Raw genomic sequence first — 23,876 nt, forward strand, 5'->3', positions numbered from 1 at the left:
TGTGATTCCTTAAGTTTGTTCTTTAGAATTTAAAAAGATTTGACTGTGCAAGATAGGATGTAATAATGTCTGCAGAAGGGGCTAGTCTGATAGATCTGTCTCCCAAAGTAGGAGGTGGAAAGAAACCAGGCGGGAGACAATGAGAAAGACTCTAGGCAGCAGGAGGAAGAGGGATGTGGAGGGGACTGAGAGAGGTGTAGAGAAAAAGGAAGGGCTGTCTCTGAGGTTTGTGTGGTGATGAATATGTCCCTGCAAGAAGAGCTGGCTAGAAACCCTGGAGAAAGCTGCCTCCATTTTCATCCTCCCTTTTACTTATCTCTACTTCAGAGTTTATGGTTAATTATTTTTAGAAATCATTTCCCTCTTGCCCTCTTCACTCCCATTCAGTTGCTAAGTGACTGGAAGATAGAGTGACCTCTGAATTTATTCTCTCATTATATTGTTAGATTTTTTCCACATCACTTAAGGGACCAAGTTGTTTGTGTAAGTTCAACACCCCTCCAGGGTTCAAGTTGACATTTCACCTAATGAATAGCCCCTCTTGGCCTACTTATTCTGAGGATGCATAATTAAAGCAATAATGCTACTTGTTTAGTGGAATTAAGATTTCATTTTCACTTTTGAATTAATCGCCCAAAGGTTTATTTCTTTTTTCTTGCTTAAGGCGTATTATTATGCTCATCTGTGTTAAAAAATATTTTAAAATGTCCATACTTAGAAATATTAAAAAGTTACTCTAATGGAAAAATTTTAACCCTGAGGATTTAAAAATAAACACATATATGTACAATATTTTATTTTTATGGGCATTCCAAAAAGGCACTGATTTTGGCCTTTTATTTTTGAATTCTTCAGTATTGTACATGAGTTTCCAGTATAGCTATCTGACATAGAGTGGATAATAACTATATGTATATTTTTCATTGAGTCTATGTGGTGAGAATTTGAATTTTCTTTTTGAAATGAGATTAATATTAAAAATGATTTCACATAAGGAATTCTGACTAAAAATCAAAATGCTTTTTGTGTATAACACTATTTCTATTTTTATTCTTTGGGACTTGTAGTCTATATGTATTTAACCTCTGTGATGTGAAATGTTATTTATCTATCAAATTGTATATATAAGAAACACATATATAGATAGCACTGATTGTGTAAAAGGCACTATACTCTATGCTTTACAGTGTTATCTTATTAATGTAGAATCAGTGAGGAAAATAATATCATCTTTTCTCTCTGGCAACTATTTGGAAAAGATCATATGTAATTCATACACAGACACATACAAACCTAGAAATGGTTACAGATGTCTGGAGCATGAGGCTGTTAGAGGCTGAGGAGTCTATGTGTAGAATTATAGGTGTGATGGTGGTAGGTACATAGGGTTTTGTGCAGTAACTGAAGAGCAGAGTTTTATACTTCTTGATATTTAAATAGCAAAATGTCTTGAGAAATGTTGAAGAAAAAGATGTAACTAGGCAAAGATAGTGGTTAATATACTTCACCTGGATAAAATACTTTTTGTGTTTGATAGTGAGATCTAAACAGGTGGTGTCTGTTAAAACCATTAGAGCCAATGTAAGCAATATTTTAGTAATTTTCAAAATGAAAAAGATGATGAAAAAAATCCTGTTTCTCTGTGTTAATGTAATTCTGTATAGGATATTTTTAAAAAATAAGTAAAATATTTGTGTCTAGGTTCAGGCCCCATATATATGAATTTTAGGTACAATTAGAAAAAGACATCAGTTCCTGAGAAGCCATTTCTAATATATTTATATATTTATTTATTTATTTATTTATTAAAGATTTTGTTTATTTATTTGACAGAGAGAGAGCATGCGCACAAGCAGGCAGAGGGAGAGGGAGGCAGAGAGAGAGAGGCAGAAGCAGGTTCCCTGCTGAGCAGGGAGCCTGATGTGGGACTCGATTCCAGGACCTTGAGATCAGGACCTGAGCTGAAGGCAGACGCTTAACTGACTCAGCCACCCAGGCGCCCCCATTTCTAATATATTTAAAATATTTCCTGGTCAGTATTTTTGAGAAATTTAATCTGTGTTTACTGCATAGCATTTTGGACATTTGGATTTGAGTCCCATTGCCTCACTGATGATGTATGAATTTGGAAGGTTTCCTAACCATTTATCATTAGGCGTTAAGTTTCTTATCTATGAAAAGAAGTTGCTTATATACTTGGTATTTTTCTTTCAGTTAAAAAAGAGAAGTTGAAAGCTTTGCATCTGTTATTTTACTATATGCTGTAACAGCATTTTTTGATTAAAAAGATGCAGTCTTCACTGTAAAACTGAAAAATACATAAAAGCACAAAGATTAAATATGGAATTTTTCTATCTCTATAAAACTGTATTTGTATCTATTTTTAAAAAAAGATTGAGGACATACTGTAACCCATTTTGGTTATGTTTTTTCACTTGACAGTGTATTGTGAATATTTCTACATGTTATGATTTATAAATGACTAAACGGAATTATATTATGTTTTAAAAATACTTTTATTAGGGGCGCCTGGGTGGCTTAGTTGGTTAAACATCCGACTCTTTGATTTCAGCTCAGGTCATGATCTCAGGGTTGTGAGATTGAGCCCTGTGTTGGGGTCTGCAGTGGCTGTGGAGCCTGCTTAAGATTCTCTCTCTTCCTCTCTCCCCCGTCCCTCCCCGCCCTGCCCCTCTCTCTAAAAAAAAAAAAAAAAAAAAAAAATTATTAATCCATTTTTATTGAACATTTAGTTTTTTAATTATTTTACTATGAATAATGCTATTGTTGACATTCTTACAGATTAATCTTTGTACAGATACTTGATTATGTCTTTAGCATAAATTCTTAAGTATGGAATTATTTAAATCTTAAATGCATTTTAAAGCAATTGAATATCTTGTTATCAAGCTATACCCAAAGTTGGTATCAATTTTAATTTGCAATGTCTAATAATTCATTCAAGAAATGTTTATTTGGTGCTTATTTTATATTGGATAGACATGAATGAAGTGAGATATTGAGAAAAATAGGTGTCTAGGAGGAAGAGAGCAGTGTAGGTCTGTTCCACACTGAATATTATTCATCAAGAAACTTTAAGAATTTGAGAAGTAAAACAATATTTTACTTTTTTCTTTGCTATTAAGCAGAAAAGCTCTCTTTTTTTAAAGTTACTTTAATGGCAGTTTCTATTGGGACTACCTTGCTTGGCTTCTGTGTCCCTCCTTGGTGAAGGAAGAAGGTGAATTCTAATGGTAATTACTTCTCCTCCAATTGGTTGCAAATCATAGGATGTTTTTGCTATCAAAATTAGAATTTTTCTCATCAAAATTAGAGAACTTTACTTTCCATTTATGTTGGTAATCAGCTGATCTTTCTGTTTGTTTGTATGTTTTATTGTTCTCATGTTGGTTCTGTTCTGTGTTTTATCTTTTTTTCCTTTCTTAATGGTTCTGTTTTGTGTTTTAAAGTGTCATTTCTAGGGGCGCCTGGGTGGCTCAGTCGTTAAGCGTCTGCCTTCGGCTCAGGTCATGATCCAGGGGTCCTGGGATCCAGCCCCTCATGGGGCTCCCTGCTCGGCGGGAAGCCTGCTTCTCCCTCTCCCACTCCCCCTGCTTGTGTTCCCTCTCTAGCTGTCTCTCTCTCTCTGTCAAATAAATAAATAAAATCTTAAAAAAAAAAAATAAAGTGTCATTTCTAATGTGCCACTTTTCCTACTTTAATGCTTTTATACTCATCAGTTCAATTGTTCTTTTATGGGGATTCTGACACTTATCTCTAGTTGCTTTTAAGATTTTATCACTGTGTTGACTGCTCTTCATAATATTTTTAGGCATGGATTTATTCTTACCTATCCTGCTAAGGACTTCATTATGTTTTTCAACTATTTAGGAGATTTAATTGTCATTATCAATTCAAATATTGCCCTTTGCCCATTCTGTTTAATTTGCTTTGTTCTTTCTGAAATTCCTGTTATATTTATTTTGGACCTTGTTATTCTATTGCCTATATCTCTCAATCTTTTATATTTTCCATCTCTTTATTAGCATGTGACAAATTCTTGTGAATTTCTTTCTAATTGATTAGCTTGACTGTTTCTATTTAGCCTGTTCAACCCATTAGGCTTTCAATTTAAAAGCTACTTTCCCCACAACTTCTATTTAGTTCATTTTCAAATCTGTCAATTTTTCTTCTTATCATAGTGATAGCTTATTTCTTATGGCACTTGTCTCTTATTCTGATTCTTTAATTATTTCACTCATTCCTACTTATGGTCTTCCCAGTTGTTTTTATCATATGAAGTTCTTGTGGTGGTAATACTTCTTTTATAGTATCTGATGATTCTCACTTATGGTATTTGTTTTCCTTGTGATATTTCTGGAAATTTGTGATTTATCTTTTAATTTCTTTTTCATTTCTGGTACCTGGTAACTTCCAGTGGTGTGCTACTAGATGTTCAATCACCAGTTCTCTGAAGAAAGCTTGGTTTGTAGCATTTGCCAGTTTCTATGGTATAAATATTCCCACCAAAGCCAATTTTAAACTACTGAAGTGGTGTTATCAAGCTTGGAGTTGGGAAAAGCTGTGCACATTCAGCTTTTGCAAGCTGATTGTAGGAGCCAAGTTCAGAACACCACTGGCAGTTTTCCATTTCTCATGTAAATTCAACTGCACATTAACTACTTTTTGTTACAGTTTACCCAGCTCATCTAGAGTTTTGTGATGTAAGAGTTTCCATGTTAGCTAAGCCTACCAGGTTTCTAGGACCAGAAGCAATGCTGTATGTTCAATACTAAGAAAATTTAAAAATGTTTTTATGTATTATAATTCTCAAATTGGTGAATTTTGCTGTTTTTATATTTCTTATTTTTATGTTCTTTCTCTCTAATAATCCTTTTTATTTCTTATGTATTTGCCTCTTTCTCATCTCTTATATTCTGGTCTCTAGTGCTTTACTCCTGCTAAATAAGTTTATCAAAGGGTTTCTATGGAAGCGATCATCTTGTTACATGAACAATATTTTAAGAGATACTTTCATTCTGGATATAGACAAGCACAGATTACTTGGGAGGGAGTAGTATTTATTAGACATTAAATATTATTTATTAGAAAGTATTTTGTGTACTTACAAACTTATAATTAGAGACATTAAATTATTTTTGCTTTTATACTGAATCTGGTGATATGCTTCTAGATGTTTGTGTTGAGAGTGCTCTAAATCAGAGGTTGGCAACCTTTTCTTTTTAAAATTTATTTTAATTAAAAAAATGTTTTTATTTATTTTTTTAGTAAGCTCTATGCCCAATGTGGGGCTTGAACTCAGAGCCCTGAGATTAAGAGCCACATGCTCTACTGGCAACCTTTTCTAAAAAGGGTCAGATTATTTCAAGCTTTGCAGGCCATATAGTTTCTGTAACAGTTACTCAAATCTACCATTATAGTGTGGAAGCAGCCTTAGACAATATGTAAACTAATGGATGGCCGTGTTCCAATAAAACTTTATTTACAAAAATGGATGGTGAGTTGAATTTGTCCATGGGCCACAGTTTTTTGACTTTTGCTCTAAATGATAGTCCATGGACCAAAAGATATAATAATATCTTAAAGTGATCAATTGCACAGTTCTTAATAGAAAATTTAATTTAATTTAATTTTCTCTATCAGCACTAAAAAGATAATTACTTGCTTCATGGTATATTTACTTCTCATTTGTTTTTTTATATGTACATTTTTTATACATAGTTGGGAGACTTCTTTTGGGCATAGAAGAGACAGTATTTTTTTTTTTTGTAATTAACTATAACTTTATATTCTAATATTGTACATATGCTTACAGGCTGTTAAGAGAGTCATCTGTTAATAAGTCTGATATGTAATAAATACAAAAATTATTTACAGATGAGTTTGTTTTATATTAGTTCAACTTGGAAAGTGCTGGATCTCAAAACATTTTTTGTAATCAATTGTTCATTTAGTTTTCTCTTGCAAGTATTACATTTCAGTGACAAACCATGGGAGCCTGGAGCTGCCCAGAACAATTTGATTTTTTGCATCTGTGAAGCTTCTCAAACCTCCTGTGGTTTAGTTGGTACATCTCAAATATAAAAGAATTTAAGTATTGATCTAAGCTATTAAAACACATCAAAGTTACATTCTTTCATAGCAGCTACTGTGCATCAGTTCAACCTCATAAATTCTTAAGTATATCTCATTCATACAACTTGGCCTACTGCTTTGCTCAGAGTAACCATTAACTCACATAGGCATGTTAATGAAGAGAAACTCAGTATAGTGCATAGCAAGGAGTGCACATATGGGGCTTTCCCCAGAAGAACAGCCAGTAATTGAAAGCACTAAATTCCCCAAATTATCATCCCCTCCCTTTTCAAGGTACTCATGGGTCCTCTATTGCACCAAGATATTGTCACTAATTCCGTTTTAGACTAATATCGAGATAATGCCCTGGCCATTTATGTCGTTTCCATGCAATGGTGCCAAATGCTCCCTGCCATGCTATCAGGAAATATAATTACCAAACTAGTTTTCTGTAATTCACTGAGATTATCATACTGAACATTCTTTTTCTTTTAATGTCCCTTTGTGAAGCAAGAAGTTTCTGCAGTGACTTGGTGACTTAGTCATGGTGCTACATTTGGAATCTTTATGACGCAACCAGGAAAGGTCAGGATGCTTGCTTTCCATAGCAAGATTATTCATTCATTAAAAATTAAAATACAGTGTTCATTTCAGGTAGTGAGCTGGATGTTATTATTTCCCACATGCCCAATTCAGCAGTACAGAACTAAAACAGCCTTGCTGGGTAGCATTTCTGAGGTCATCTGTGTTGGACTCTTTCACACTTTCACTACTACAAACTCCTCATTCCTAATTTGTTAGCATCAAACTTATTGAAAACTTATAGATCTCAATATGCAAAGATAGTGAAAATACTTAGATTTGTACTAGAGAAGGAAAGAACCTTTTTTTTCATTTAATTTTCCTTTTTTCAGTAAACATTTACTCGACATTAGCTATATACTAAGAACAGTGTTGGGCCCTGGGGTTGTGAACATGAATAAAACATAGTCACTTTCCCCGAGAAGGTCATAATGTAGTATGGAACAGACATATGAACAAACAGGTACAATATTATAAGATATTCATAATAAAAGTACAAACAAAGTGCTGTGAGAAGACTGCAGGAAAAACTGAAGAGTGGCTGGGAGGACGTTTCCCCATTTAATGCATGCTATAAGATAATGAGACAATAATGAATGGGAGAACATATTTTAAATGCTGAAAATGAGCATTTGGAAAATGGAAATAAAATAAAAATACCATTTATAATAACTTTAAAGAAAGGTGAGAAAGAACTATACGGAGAAAATACGTAACAAATATAACATACTTTTCTTTGTAATTTATTAATTTCTTTCAAATAGAATTGCTTATTTAAAGCAAAAATAATAGCAATCTGTTATGGGGTTTATAAAATATGTATAAGTGAAATATATGACAACAATCGTTCAAAGGACCTGAGGAGAAAATTGAAATATACTATAAGTTTCTTAAACTATATGTGAAGTAGACTAATATTATTTGAAGCTAGATGACTTAAAATTAAAAATGCAGGTTGTAAACTCTAGAACAACCACTAAAAAAAAGTATAACTAGTAAGTTGTTGGATAAAATAAAATGGAAAACAAAAAGATAATTCTTCCAAAAAAGGCTGAGAATGAGGAAAAATAGAATAAAGAATACAGGGGTAAAATATGAAATAAATAGTAGAGCAGTAGGCTTGATCTCAGCAATATTCATATTCATTTTAAATGTAAATGGACTAAATACATCTATTAAAAGACAAAGATCATCAGCATCTCCTCACTTCTATTCAGCATTGTACTGGAGTAGGCAATTAGGTAAGGAAAAGCAGATTAGAAAGGAAAAAGGAAAAACTATCTTGCAGAAAACTTTTCTGTGTATAAGGAAAATCCTAAACAACCTATAATATATTTACTAGATTTAATAAATGAATTTAGCAGTGTGGTAGAATGCAAGGTCACTTACAAAAATTAACGTTATTTTTAAAAATAAGCATTTGGGAAATGGAAATTAAAAATATACCTTTTACATTAGCATCAAAAATATAAATGCTAAAGAATAAACTTAAAGAAAAACATATAAGATCTATACACTGCAAACTATAAAACATTCCTGAGATAAATTAGAACTAAAATAAATGGGCAAATATACTATAATAATGGATTAAAACACCCAATATTAAGATATCTTTCTTCCCAATGTGATCTATAGCTCTAATACATTCTTAATCAAATTCCAGAAAGTTTTTAAAAATTTTTTGAAATGTCAGGCTGATTTTTAAAGTTCATGTGGAAATGCAAAGACCTAGAAGGGTCTCCCAAATAAAAAGAAGAAAAAAATTTGGAGGCCTTACTGAATTTGAAGAACTTATTATAAAGCTCAGTAATCAAGATGGAATGATATTGGGGTAAATAGAGACAGTAGTCAATGGAACAGAACAGAGTCTTGAAATAGATCCACACTTGTACAGTCAATTGATTTTTTTGGCCAAGGGAACAAGGCAACTCAATATAGAAAGTCTTATGACCACGGATACTTGAACAACTGGCTATTTATAAGGAGAAAAATGAATCTCAATGTATACCTTAATATATATAATCACATCATAGATTAAAATTAATTGGAGGTGGATTATATTCCTAAAAGTAAAGTTAACAATGTAAAGCTTCAAGAAGAAAATGTGGAAGAATATATTTGTGAACTTGGTGTTGACAAAGACCCCTTGGTAGAATCAAGGAAGCACTATTAATAAAAGAAAAATAAATGATAAAATAAATTTCATAAAAATTAAGTATTATTCACTAAAAGACAACATTTGTAAGTTCAATATGCAAGCTACAGACTGAAAGAAAATATTCATAATATGTATATCTGACAGAAAACTTTTATCTGAAATAAATGAAGAATTTCTATAATTTGTAATAAAAAGACAGATAACCTCCTCCTCCTACCCACAGACTACCAGTAAATGCACAAGACTTGAAAAGGCATTTCACAAAAGATGATAAATAAATGGTCAATAAACACATGAAAATAAGCTCAACATCATTAGTAATCAAGGAAATAAAAAATGAAACTATAACAAAATATTATTAAATACCCATTAGAATAATTAAAATTTAGAAAACTGATAACACCAAATGTTGGCAAGGATATAAAACGACTGAATTTTCATACATTGCTGCAGGGGGTTAATAATGTGCCTGGCAATTTTTCATAAATTAAACATATTCCTAATCTTATGATCCAACAATTTTTTCTCTTGGTACTTTTCCTGAGAGGAATGAAAGCATATTTATACAAAAATATATGTACATAAGTATTCATAGCAGAATTCTTAATAATGTTAAAAAATAGAGGCACCTCAAATGCCCTAAAGCAGAATGCATAAGCACACAGTGATGCATTAAACCGAACCATAAAATGAACAATTACTAAAATTTATGCCAATATGGCTGATACTAAAAGCATAATGCTGAGCAAAAGAAGCCCAACTCATTGATAAGAGTTCTAGGACAAGAAAAACTAATTTATAGTGAAAGAAATTAGAATACTGTTTGCCTGGGGAGTGGGGAATATTGTCTAGAAAAGAGCACAGGGGTTTTCAGACTATTTTTTATCTTCATTGAAATGTGAGTTACATGGATATGTGCATTTATCAAAACTCATCAACCTATACACTTAAGAACTGTTAATTTTGCTATGTGTAAATTATACCTGAATTAAAACTGAACTTAAAAATTTTTAAAAAGTAGAGGTAATTGGCAAAAATGATACATAAATCTCATGGAAATCTCATGGATACAATAAAATAATCTCACAGACTAAAAATTGAGAATAGGTTGTTTGTTTTGTTGTTTTATTTTTTACTTTCTGACTATATTTTAGTAATTATTTTTTGGGCGGTTGCCTTCTTATACAACAGAAAGTCTAGAAGTAGAAAAGTTCCAGAATTTCTCAATTCAGTAGTTTAATGTTATCATCAAGCACAGTTTCTTCTATTTTCCTGCTTTACACCTCTCGGCATTTCTCTTCAAGATCATTTCCCATTAATGGCTATTATAAATGTTTTGGTTCCGGGCATTTGTGCCTTCAAAGCAATGCCCAGCAAAAGAATAAAAGACCACTAGTTCTTTGTGTCACTTGAATTTTTTTCTATTATAAAATATTTGACATGTCAAGTAGTATTTCATATATGTAGGCTTTAAAAAATAATAATGAAACAAACATGCATGACTCCACCACTCAAATTGAAGAAGTAGACATGGATCCTTGGTCTTTGTTACTCACATTAATAGCAGTAGATAGAATGTCAACATTCATGCCAGTTCCTTAGGCCCCAATCCCATAGGGTGATTCAAAGAAAGTCAGGTGACTACTGCATATGCAGGGGGTTATGTTATAGAAGAGGAACTCCAAGCATAAGGAACCCAAATCTTTTTTTTTTTTTTTTTAAGATTTTATTTATTTATTTGACAGAGAGAGAGAGACAGCAAGAGAGGGAACACAAGCAGGGGGAGTGGGAGAGGGAGAAGCAGGCTTCCTGCTGAGCAGGGAGCCCGATGCAGGGCTCGATCCCAGGACCCTGAGATCATGACCTGAGCCAAAGGCAGACGCTTAACGACTGAGCCACCCAGGCGCCCCCAAATCTTTATAATTGGCAGTAAGCATGGCTTGCCCCAGAGGGACACCTTATCTTTACTATACTGGAGAGTAATCAAACCTGCCCTTTCTTTGCTCCATAGGGAGATACTATCTCTCTCTTCCAAAACTGTTTGCTATTATCCTTGAGAAGGTAGTCTGGAATAAAAACAGCCAGTGCTTCTGTTTGCAAGACATGAAGAAATGTGAAAGACCTAATTAGAAAATTGTCTTTCAACAGGGGTGGGCTTCCTCCCTACCCTCCGCCCTCCATATTTCTGATGCATGACCTATTGTCTCAGCATGATTTAATGCATAGTTTCTTCTTTCCCCATATATCTGAAATGCAGACTTTAACATAGTTAGGCTTCCACGTATGTATGTGTCTGTTTTTGGCTCTTTATTTATAGGTCTATCTCTGCATCATCCCATATATGTTTACTTTAGCTTTCTACCTCCTAACCTCCACAGACAAACACTTACTTTGCTCTTCTTAAGGAATGTCTTGTATGTTCTTGCCCTTTCATTCTTTCTTAAATTTAAAAAACCTGCCAAATTCCTTTGTATTTTTTTCTTGCAATTCAGACCTTCCTTCTGGGATTGTGTTGCTAGCTCTCCTAAACTTTGTTTAAAACTTCCTCTACTGAACAAATTGAGAGTTGCTGGAGGGGAGGTGGATGGGGGGATGGGCTAACTGGGTGATGGGCACTAAGGAGGGCACTTGTTGGGATGAGTCCTGGGTGTTATATGTAAGTGATAAATTTCTAAATTCTAAATTCTACTCCTGAAACCAATACTACATTAGAGGTTAACTAACTTGATTTCAAATTAAAAAAAAAAAAGCTGCAACCATTGTGAATATACCTCATCAAATACAACAAACAAACAAACAAACAAACAAAACGTCCTCTACTAAGCTCAGTGCGGGTGTCTTCAATGTGACTTCCCACCATAGATAGGTTCTAAGCTTTGTTTCCTGGACTCTACATGCTACTCTTTAAAAACTAAAGTTCTCATCTTCAGACATCAGCAGATGGCCTGGGGACAAATGGCAGCTTCAGCTCATTTACTTCTTTGCATGAAATCTTTCACATTGTTTTCAGCCTCTCAGAATTTTTCTTCTTTCTTTCTTTCTTCCTTCCTTCCTTCCTTTCTTTCTTTCTTCCTTCCTTCTTTCTTTCTCTTTCTTCCTTCCTTCCTTCCTTCTTTCTTTCTTTCTTTTCTTCCTTTCTTCCTTTCTTCCTTCCTTCCTTTCTTTCTTTCAGCAGTTTGGTTATGCATTAAAAAATATATTTTGTATATTTCATCTAACTTTTTTTAGGAGTTTTACACTAAAAGTGGTTTTCAAGATACCTAATCATTCATATTGTCAGAAACAGAAGTCTTGTGTCAATTGTGGTTTTAAAATTGTTTAACTCACAGAATTGTGTCTTGCATACAATAAACATTCAGTAAAGTGTGCCTAACTGAACTGAAAAATGTTTCAGTCGGTTTTCTCTGATGCTGCTTCATCATACTCAGATTAACACAATACCTAATTTGGCATTACCACCATTACATGATTTTATCCTCTCCTTTAAAAATTGTTGATTTTATCCTCTCCTTTGCAAAATTATAAAATATTTCAAACATATGGAAAATAATATAATTGAAATCTTTGTACTTAACTACCAAGATTAAATTGATGTTAACATAGTGCCCATTTTTTTTTTAGTCTTGGTTTTATGATTCTATAACAAAGCAATATACATAATTTTGTCTATGTAAAAATTTTATGTTAATAATACAATGACCTTCATACCCCTTTGCAACTTGCTTTTTCTCCACTCAACATCATGTTTGAAAAATTTATCTATGCTGATCCTTAAGTTTGAATTCAATTATTCCATGTCCTGTATATAATTCTATTATCCATTACAGTTTATTTAAAAGTCCCTTTATTCTATGATAAACATCCTTATATATATGCTCTTGAGCATATGTTTGAGATTTTTAAAGTTAGATGCCTAGAACTGAAAGTCCTGTATAATAGGATGTTCTAAACTTTAACTTATTAAGTATATCCGATTCCTTATATCTAATCTTTATGATTGTGGTGTTATTAATCATGATAAAAATAGGACATTTTACCTTATTTTATTATTTAGTGTTTATGATTTATGAAAAGTACCTGTCACTAGTCAGGATACAGATTATGCTGAATATATGTTATGCATGACACCTTGTGTTTAATTCAAATTATATTAAAGTTTATACTATTAAATAATGAACAATTAGGTGATTTGGAAATTCATGCCCCCCCCCCTTTTTCTATAGGTATTTATGAGCCTCCATTTATTGTACTACTGCAGTGAACCAACCTTGGATGTGAAAATTGCCTTTTGTCAGGTGTGTGTTCCTTACAGGTAAAACAAGGTACAGTATATTCCCTTGTTATTTCTTTCTTTCTTTTTTTTTTTTTTTTAAAGATTTTATTTATTTATTTGACAGAGAGAGACACAGCCAGAGAGGGAACACAAGCAGGGGGAGGGGGAGAGGAAGAAGCAGGCTTCCTGCGGAGCAGGGAGCCCAATGTGGGGCTCGATCCCAGGACCCTGAGATCATGACCTGAGCCGAAGGCAGACGCTTTAACAACTGAGCCACCCAGGCACCCCCCTTGTATTTCTATTTTGCCATTTCATCTTGCATATGTTCCACATCAAGTTAATGTAAATAGAAATGGATAGTTAAATGTTTTTTCTTTCTCAGTTCACTTGAGTTAGAATGGGAATGAAAATGATTCTTTTTAATGATTATAAATTAGTCACTGGGTAAAGTGATTTCTTACTAGATTTTATTTATACTTAATGCCATTAATATGTCTTTCCTAATACTTGAAATGTGGCTTGAATCATCAAAACAGCTGAAGTCCGTATTATTGTTTCTCATCATAAGGACCAATGAGCCTTCTGTAGCAGATCTCCAATACCCACAGATAGTACCATGCCAGGTGTGCTCAGTTTTTTTGATGCCCGGTGCTAACTGGTAGTTAGTAAAAGGGTAAACAACAATAACAGCAAACAAAGGTATATTTAGCCTACAACGAACCATAGTAAGAAGGTAGTGTGCATGGACCAGATAAGAGTCTGCTCTCCTATATTCATACATATTCTATTCTTAAGAAAGAGGCTAGCTGGGCTGCTTATTCCTACTACAGGTTATGTTTAGGGTAATCCTAACTTCAGCCTGTTGTTATGGTATAATTAATAGTGCTCCCCTTCACTCTCAGGATTATCCTTTGGATAATAAATTATAGTAACTTTATTCATGCTCCAAGCAAAAAGCAATTCAGCTTTTCTGTAATGATTTTCACTGTTATTTTCTCATTGAGCTGTGCTGTAAACAGGGAGTGATATGCATCCTTTGAAACAAGGTTTAAAAAACAACTCTGTACCTTCTATTATTTTAAAACACTCTTTTCTGTTTCTGGAAGTAATATGTGCTTGTTACAGAAAATGTGAAAAAATATAAAGGGAAACAAACATTGGTAAATCTACTCTCTCTAAGCATAAGTAGAATTTCCAAGGGAGAGTAAAATGTGTTACGTGCTATGAGTAGGATTTACTGATCTGATCTGCCTCAGTTCCCTGACCTCTAAATGTCATAGTGCTGGAAGCCTCAGGCATTTAAATAACTTCTCTTCTGTAATAAGAATTCTGCAACTAAGGGCACCTGGGTGGCTCAGTCGTTAAGCGCCTGCCTTCCGCTCAGGTCATGATCCCGGGGTGCTGGGATTGAGCCCCGCGTTGGGCTCCCTGCTCAGCGGGAAGCCTGCTTCTCCCTCTCCCACTCCCCCTGCTTGTGTTCCCTCTCTCGCTGTGTCTCTCTCTGTCAAATAAATAAATAAAATCTTAAAAAAAAGTAATTCTGGAACTGGACAGCTTTGTTAGAAACTCCAAGTCTGTCACTTATTAGCCGTATACTTGTTTGTGCCTTGGGCAAGTTACTTAACTGCTCTGTGCATTAGTTTCTAAATTTGTAAAAAGAGGAAAATAATGATATCTACCTTCTAGGGTCATGAGAATTAAATGAGTTAATACTTGCAGAGCAATGAGAACAGTGCTGGAATATGTGTTTATTAAATAGCTGAATATATTTTAAATAAATTTACATTCATTCTTCTGGTGCTCCAATTGAGTCCCTGTTTTAAGTATTATCAGTATCTTGACTACTTCCATAGTTATATCTCCAACCCAAATCTCTCCCCAAAGCCAGACCATGCCCAGCTACTTGTTCTACCTCTCTGCTTAGATGTCTAATAGGCATATCAAACTCTGCATACACCAAACCAAATTCCTGATCTTTCCTCCAAAATACTCTGTTCTAATTCAGTAAATGCTAAATTCACCTTTCCCAGTTGCTTAGAACAAAATCTTTGGAATCATCTTTTGGGCAACACTTCACATTCAATTTGTCAGCAAATACTGTTGTCTCTACATTCAAAATATATCTGAAATCTCACCACTTCCCAACATTCTCTCCACTACCACTTTGTGTGTGTGTTTTTTTAAAATATTTTATTTATTTGACAGAGAGAGCGAGAGAGCACAAGCAGGGGGAGCAGCAGGCAGAAGGAGAAGCAGGCTCCCCACCAAGCTAAGCAGGGAGCCTGATGCGGGGCTCGTTCCCAGGACCCTGGGATCATGACCTGAGCTGAAGGCAGATGCTTAACGACTGAACCACCCAGGCACCCCTTCACTACCACTTTGATCCAACCTACTGTTACCTCTTGCCTGGATTATTACCAGAGTTTCCACATTTGCTCACTCCTAAATTGTTTACTCTCAAACATCATCAAGAGTAATATTTTGAAAAGTATAAGTGAGATCATGTCACTCCTTGGCTAAAACCAAACAAAACAGAAAAACCTTTCAACGTCTTCCCATTTCACTTATGGTAAAAACTAAAATTCTTAAAATAAATACCCAAGCCTTTACCATGTAGCCACCTAGAGGTCCCCCTCCCTGAAATGCTCTTCCTTTATTGTCCTCTTGGTCCACTCCTCCACCACTGTCAGGGCTTTGCTCAAATGTCATTTTTTAGGGAATCTTTCTTGACTGCCCTATTTAATATTGCCCCTTCCTACCTACGCTGCCTACCCAACTTGTCAGCCTTGCTTTTTTTTCCCCTCCGTAACACTTTTTGGTAGCTGATATGCCATATATGTGACTAGTATGTTGCTTCTCTCTCTCTACTACAATGCATTTTTCACATGGGCAGGAGCCAACTCACACAGGCTCACAAGAGTTGATTGTGCATCTCTCCCCCCAACTCAAAGTTCAGTGATGTAAGGTTGGTAGATGGAAGTCTGTTATTATAGGAGCATGTACATTATGTAAATAAACAATTACTACAATAAGTCTCCTCCCTCCCTGCAGTTGTTGAGCATTTACCCAGCATACTATTGGAATTTTCTCTCTTTTGCACACGGCAGGGCGTGGGCAATCACTGAGTATTTGTGTAATGAATCAATGAATGATATATATTTGGTTTAGGTAATCAGTTGCACCTGTGACTGTGCTTTGATTGAAAGGAGCAGGACTGAATTTCTGGGTAGAATATCTGGGCCCTACCACTTGCGAGCGATGTGACTGTGTGCTATTTCATTAGCTGCCATGAGCCTATCTGCTTACTATGGGCACTAACACTTACAAAACCAACCACAACCAAACAAAAAACTAATTCATGTTTTACATACCTCAAGATTAAATCTGAACTTCAAAAATTATCAGTAAAAAAGATCTTAAAACTTACGCTATATTTTTTAATCCAGAGTCTTTTTGTAGGTTGAAGTTATTTTTTTTTTAATCAGCTCCCAACATTTGGGTACAGATGCAAAATGTCTATTTCTAGCAAGACTTCTTTGAAAGCAAAGGAATGAAGAGAAGTGAAGCATGAACTTTATTAATGACTCTGAATTTTTTTTTGCTTACTATGAGCTTTTGGTATCTAGATACATGCATATTCTATAAGTTTAAAAAAATCTAAAAATATTATAGCAAGCAGAATGTTGCTGGTCATGACTCAGAGCATTTTATTTACTTTCCCTGTAGAATTTTTACTTGATAATGTTTATTTATTTATTTTTCTTTTCTGTAGCTCTACGCCTGATATACTGCTCTAGCAATTTAGAGAAAAGAGTGTATTCATTTTTAGAGCAGAGTTATCGACTGGGGTTCACTTTCAAACTATGTTTTTTGGAAGCTTCTTATTTCATGAGACATCTCACATATTCTTAGTATGCTATGGTGTTTACCCTGACCACAGCAGGGTTAGGTTGCTCCCAACTTCTTGCCAGAGAGACAATGCGCAAAGACAAGTGATCAAGTATATTCAGTTTCCAGGTCTCTTGAGTCTTAATCTGTGGCTTTTTATATTATGTCATATTTCCAATTTTTTCATTTGTTATAAATAAGAAGTTACAGAAAATATAAAGAACAAACTTGCCCAGCTAGTTCTTTATAAACAGGAAATATGTACATTATTTGTAGTAGTGTTGATTTTATTTTTTAGTTGAATTACTTGAAGAACATGGGAGTCATTGAATTTTTTTTTTTTTAAAGATTTTATTTATTTATTCATGAGAGATAGAGAGAGAGGCAGAGGCAGAGGGAGAAGCAGGCTCCCCGCAGAGCGGGGAGCCCGATGCGGGACTCGATCCCAGAACCCTGGGATCATGACCTGAGCTGAAGGCAGACGCTTAATCGACTGAGCCACCCAGGCGTCCCGGGAGTCATTGAATTTTTTAACTACTCCTATTAAATTTTTTTTTAAATATTCCAACAAGCAGCTTTTGCAAGCAAGAGGTCTCTCATTATATTCTGGGGAGAAATTTATCTGTGTAACGTTAGACAATAAAAGAATAATCTTTAGTTTGGACTGGTATGAATCCTTTACAAAAATATAGACTGACAGGGAATTGAAAGTGCAAACACTCTGGATCCCCCTGTGAAACAGGTAAGCCTTCTTAGCTTTCCTTTCTCAATTGAACAGAGAATTACAGAGCTGTTTAATTTCACTTTTCCAAATTAAAAAAAAATCTGTAAAAAGTGCTATTTTTGGAACTCTGTTGTACTGAACAGATGAGTCAGGATTTTAAACAAGGAATATATACACACAGAAATGCATGTTGGAAACCGCACACATGTCCATGGGTATCTATAGCATTTATCATATCCTGATGTACATTACCATTAGTTGTACAGGTTTATGTTTTTCCCCTCTCCATGGTGACTGACCACCTTGGGGGCAGGACCAGGGTATCCTCATCTTGAATTTCCAAGTCCAGAAATCTACCTTAATTCTGTAAATGTACAATAAATGCCTTTTGAATAAAAGAGGATAAATAAAAATTTAATAGAGAAACACCACTTCCCGAGTAGAAATTTGTTTACTTGCTTTTCAAAATCAAGTCAATTTCTCAATATCTTAACATTTTATAAGTGTACATTAATAGATTTAATTACATTTTGGTTATTTTGCTATCACAAATCAGTGTTAACCAAACATTTATCTCAACGTTAATAATTTGTTGTCTTCTCTAAATGTTTACTGATGCTTGAGTTGGTTATGAATCATTTAAAATGATTTCTTAATATCGGATTTCCAAAGAGGGCTCAAATTAATGAATTGAGAATTATAAATGTCAGTAGAACTAGAAACAAAGAGACTGAACCCACTGGGGTTCTTTTTGGCTATGACACAGAAACTCTTTCTGCCTCCTTAAATTTTCTATGTAAGGAGATACCTATGTATTGACTGATTGATTACTGATTAATTCCATGATTTATGTATTCAATACATCTTAACTGAGTACCTATGATATAAACCTGCAGCTTGTAAAAACTAGGGATACAAGATGAATGAGATGGTTACTGTTCTCAAAGAACACACTGTCTAGTCTAAAGCACGAAAGAGAGTGGCTGGGCTTATAATCTTGAAAACCTATTCCTCTTTGAGTTAAAGACCTCTGCAACAGCTATGTGCTAAACAATGAGTCAGAAAAAAACCCAAACCCCAATAGTTATCAAAGAAGACTTTATTAAGACTTTACCTCATTTAACCTTCACAACACTATTAATTATCGAAGGTGTAATACAATTATGTTTTATTCTGGAGTTGAAAATCTCAACTATTATACTAGAAGGTTTTTCCCTAGTCCCGTTATGAACTTTCTGAAATCTATTGGTGTACAGTGTTTTAACGGAAGCGAATAGCAGTTAAATATAACAAGAACCGACATACTATGATTAAATGCAAAGAAGCCTAAGATCTTTTGTTCCCCAGTAGGAAAAAAGAACACTTTTGTATAAATTCCAGTAGATGTTTGTGATATATAAAGTCTAAAATATTACTGAAGATATGACAAAAATAATCTCATTTTGAAGTTATTATTGTCAAATTGTTCTTCAGTGTCTTTTGAGTTCTTACTATTTTTGGTTTAAACCTTATTAGATAAGATAACAAAGACTAAGCATGTTGAATTTTTTCCTAGTTAAGACAGTGTTTTTTTTAAATAGACATAAACTATTAATAGATGACTTAACTAGTTAATTGAATTTTATTTTATCACTCGAATGTCTGGATAATAAAAGCACTGTATGTATACATGTAATAATTTTCTTAGCCACTGATGATGGCTGTTCTAAATAGATGAAAACTTAAGAATCCCCAATCACTTCTGATTTATTATTTTCTAGTGTTCAGATGTTTTCCTCTTTTGATCTTTAGAAATTTCAGGATGTTAGTAAATACTTTATGGGCTGCATTCACTTTTTAGAGCTTTCTATAAACCTGAAAATAAATAAATTCTACAACTGTAGAATACCTATCTTTAGGAGTTTAAAGTGATATGTTCAGATCACAGTACCTAGGACATTTGAAAAAATATCATTAAACCTGATGCTAGGGTTATATGGTTTTTAAAAAAACAGTTCTTTGTTTTTAAGGTATACTGAATTTAAAATAACTTGATTTGCTCAACTTTATCTCATTTGATGGGTCTGTGGTGTTTCTGTTTCAAAGACAATGAAACTATCTCGTTAAAATTTTTACACTTCATTGGATGGGCATCTTAGATGGAAAGAAGAATTTTATACCAACATTAGAGGAATAGAGCAACAAAGGAAAAGATATTTTGATGGGGCAAGGCAAAGGAAAATCTGTGTAATCTAAAAGGGAAACTGAAAACAATTTTTGGTGGTCTGTGAAATAAATGGCATTATTTGTATATTTTAGTTTTAGGGGGAGATTTTCTGCCACCTCAAAATACCGACTTAGACACTGACTTCCTATAAATATGGCTTAAGGGAATCAGTAGATTAAGCATTGATATATTTGAAATTCTTGGTATTTTGTAAATGAATGGCTATGATTTTGAGATATTAACTGATAAACCTTTCCTTTATTATTTTAGTTTTTCATGTAACAGGGGAAGAAAATTTTTACCTTAGTTTCTCCTTTTAAAGGGTTTTGTCTCCTATGTGTTATTCGAGGAAGCCCAACTCTGACTTTCTTCTATACTTGCTTTTATACATTGCATTTAATTTTGCATACATTTTTAAAAAATCTCAACATATATGCTTTAGTGCATGGACTGTCCGTGGGTAAATTATTAAAGACATAGCAAACATTACTGTAAAAACATGGTACATCTTGAGTTATGAAAGAAATCACTAAGATAGCTATACTATCAGGATAACTAACTACCCTATTTTTATGAATGAATGTTTCATAATGTTTGATAATAGTTTTTCTCCATATGCCCACACATGACAATGGCTACAACAAATTTCAAAAGAGTAAATTTAATGTTATATTTGTGTCTTATACCTTGGGCAGGTTTTTTTTCTAATGATTTATTAATATTTCAGTTAATGAATCGATTCAGTTATGATACAAAGATTAACAAAAAAACGTAAAGGTCCTAAGATTTGGTTCTATAATGATGAACTTTCCTGTATTGGTTGATTGTGGGTATTTGTTTGGTTTGCTTGAGGCACAAAAAGGTTGAACTTGACTTCTTGTTGAATGATCTTAACCTAAATATAAATGTAGCTTAGTACAATAAATTCAATTATGGTTGAGGTATTAATCAAATTAAATGAAGTTATTACCTACATCTTTAAAAATATTTGTGGTATAAAATATCACAGATTATCTGTGGTTTTCAGTGCATGGTAAATCATGCTCTGCAAGAAAAGCATCAATGTGTGGATTCTATTTTGATCTATATAGTGTTCTTAAGTAATCGACTAATTCCTTAAATGCACTATTTTAATTCTATGTGAGACTTTGGAAAATGCATTAAGTGATAATTTTGCTTTTCAGTACAGGTATTATCTGAAGTTGGGGTGCATGATAAACAAAGACTGAATTTTTCAGTAGGTTAAGAAGAATAATGTCAACTTAGATCATGAGTTCTAAAACCAGTTCTAATCTGGAATGTGTCGTTCAACTCTTCTTTTGTTCATCTTCTCTAAATGTGAATATTTATTTGGTTTGTATATATTCTATACATCTCTAACTCATTCCAAAAAAGGTTAAGACAGTTACAAAAGTGCATATTCAAAGAGATGAAAACCCAGACTTTGTAGAACATGAAACTACTAAACTTAGGTACTGATTAGATTAGATCTTTTTGTAATTGTGCAATGAGAGAATCATAATATCATTTGATTTAAGAACTGGTATTGTACTGGGTATTATATAAGACTAATGAATCACAGACCTATCTATACACCTGAAACAAATAATACATTATATGTTAATTAATTGAATTTAAATTTTAAAAAAAGATACAAGAAAAAAGAATACTGCTCTTTGTTGTATATATGAAAACAGGGTTCTAGTGTCCATTTTTAAATATATCATTTGATAAACTCTATCTTTGATAAGTCAATGAAATTTAGATAACTTGTAAACATTTTGATTCCTAAATGACTTTTTATTCTCCTTATGAGGGAATATAACTTCTTACTCCTACCCTGAGAAAGAATTTCTTTAAAAAGGAACTATTATTTATTAACCTGGAAAATTTTTCCTGTCTTAATTCTATAATATCACTTATTATTGCCTGTTTTAGACATCTTTTTTCTTTATTGTAGACAAACTGGAAATAGGTAAATAAGAAATATAGACTTCAGTGTGATTAGTTTAGTAGGTTAGATCATTGTGATAATGAAGTCAGCATTCCAAGTTTGATCCTATAAGGAAGAATTTAATATTAAGCTCTTTGAGGGCAGGAACTTTCTATTCTTGGTGCCTGGAACATTGCCTGACACAATTGTAAGACCAATATTTGTTGAATGAAAAACATACCGCAGTAATAGATAGACCTTAAGTCTCAGTGACTTATCAGAGCAAAGGTTTATTTCTTCTTATACAAAGTCTAGTACAGGTTAGCAAGGGTGACTCAAGAATTTTGGTTTCTGCCATCTTATGCTGTGCCAACTAAGACACCAGAGTGTGGAAAGAGATGGATTATGATGGCACATTCCCTAAAAGCCCCTACATTTAGCTAACTACCTGCTATTTCTACTGTGGTTCATGGGCCAGAACTCGTCACATGGCCCTAACAAAACCGCAGGGGAAGGCTGGGAAATGTAGTGGAGTACATGAATATTCATGAAATATGGTTTTTGCCACAAACGAAAATATAGAAAAATATTTTATCACCTGACTATTCTGAATCCCATTGGTTCTACATTAACTGTATAGCAATATCATAGTGTCTTGGGATGGCACTAGAGTTCAAGCCAGCTTTTTGTTAAAAACATTCTTAAACTGCTAATTAGCTATGTGTCTTTAAATGTCATCTAACTTCTCAGTAATAATAATTATAGTAGTAGTAATAATAATAATAAACTTTGTTGAGGGTTTTTTTTATAAGCTTATACCACACTGAGAGCTTTACATAGATTCTCTCATTTAACCTTCTCACTAATGAAAAGAAGTAGATTATTGCTGTAATTCCATAAATAAGTACACTGAGTGTAAGATTGTAAAAAGCTTAACCAAGACCTTACAGTCAGGATTCTTAGACAAAAGCTGTATTTTTGCCCTTTACTGAAGTTCTCAGTCTAGGATTTCTCGATTGCAAAATGAGAATATGAAGTCTTACGTGAAATGATTTATGATAACCCAGCACAGTGTCTCGTCCTAATACTAGCTTGGTGCCTAGTAGGCATTGAAGCAGCACTGGTTTTCTTCCTTCACATGGAAGTAACAGGAGGCAGAAGCCAGGCCGGCTCTATTTATTGATTACTGCTATGTGCTTTCTCACGTCATTGAAAATAATGGTTAAATATAATTTAAGTCCTAAAGTTTTACTTCATTATTGATTTGTTAGAAGCCATTGATTCCACAGAGTAACCACCTCTGGGCAACCAATATAAAAGTCATATACATTTCAGGACGTAATCCTCCTTAGGGAGTAATGCTTTAAGAAACAGAATGGAGAAAATATGCTCTTGACAGAACAAAATTGAGTCCTCAATATCCTTAAGTATTGTTGTCTTAAATCTCCTCCTTTAAAACTCACATGTAAATAATTTGAGTCAGATTTAAAATGGGTTGAACATATGCCTTTTTGCCATAACAAATGGAATAGGAGGCACAGTTTCTGCTGACTTTCTATGACAGTCTTGGAGTAGCATCAGGAAGCAAATCAATATGCTGGTCATAACTATGAGAATGAATAGCTCAATATCATTTGTGCCAAAAGCACAATCATCACTTTTGGCAGATACTTTTCAGTATCCAAATGACGATACTAAAATAATATCCAACAGATTGACCAGTTTATTTTCTGGAGATGCATTTTGTAGCGAATTTATCTTGGCTGTCCTATTGAGATAGATCAATGTTATATCCATAGCATCTTCGATAGTGCCTGCCATACAGTAGGTGATCAGTATATATTTAACAAATGAATGAAATCAGACCCTTTGAATTTCTAGACTGTTCTGTAAGTCCAGCTTTCTCTCACCAACACTGTCTACTTCACCCCTGAATTACGTAATGTTCAGTTAAGTTCAAACTCTGGGCTGTGTCAATTGATAAATGTAAGAGAAGGGGATTCTTTTTTTTTTTTTTTT

At 33.7% G+C, this 23,876-nt stretch overlaps 1 protein-coding gene across 1 annotated transcript in view; it reads left to right on the top strand.

Annotated features, from left to right (window-relative positions):
* The window catches only part of MAPK10 (mitogen-activated protein kinase 10), a 263,310-nt gene that overhangs the window by 128,825 nt on the left and 110,609 nt on the right, over positions 1-23,876 (top strand). The window contains exon 3 of the mRNA XM_081813138.1: positions 13,057-13,145. Within this exon, the coding sequence (XP_081669264.1) occupies positions 13,063-13,145 (83 nt within the window). The 5' untranslated portion in view covers positions 13,057-13,062. The remainder of the gene's footprint in view (positions 1-13,056; positions 13,146-23,876) is intronic.

This window comes from Leptonychotes weddellii, chromosome 2, assembly GCF_054177405.1.
Source record: "Leptonychotes weddellii isolate Sample4059 chromosome 2, ASM5417740v2, whole genome shotgun sequence".
Taxonomy (NCBI): Eukaryota; Metazoa; Chordata; class Mammalia; order Carnivora; family Phocidae; genus Leptonychotes; species Leptonychotes weddellii.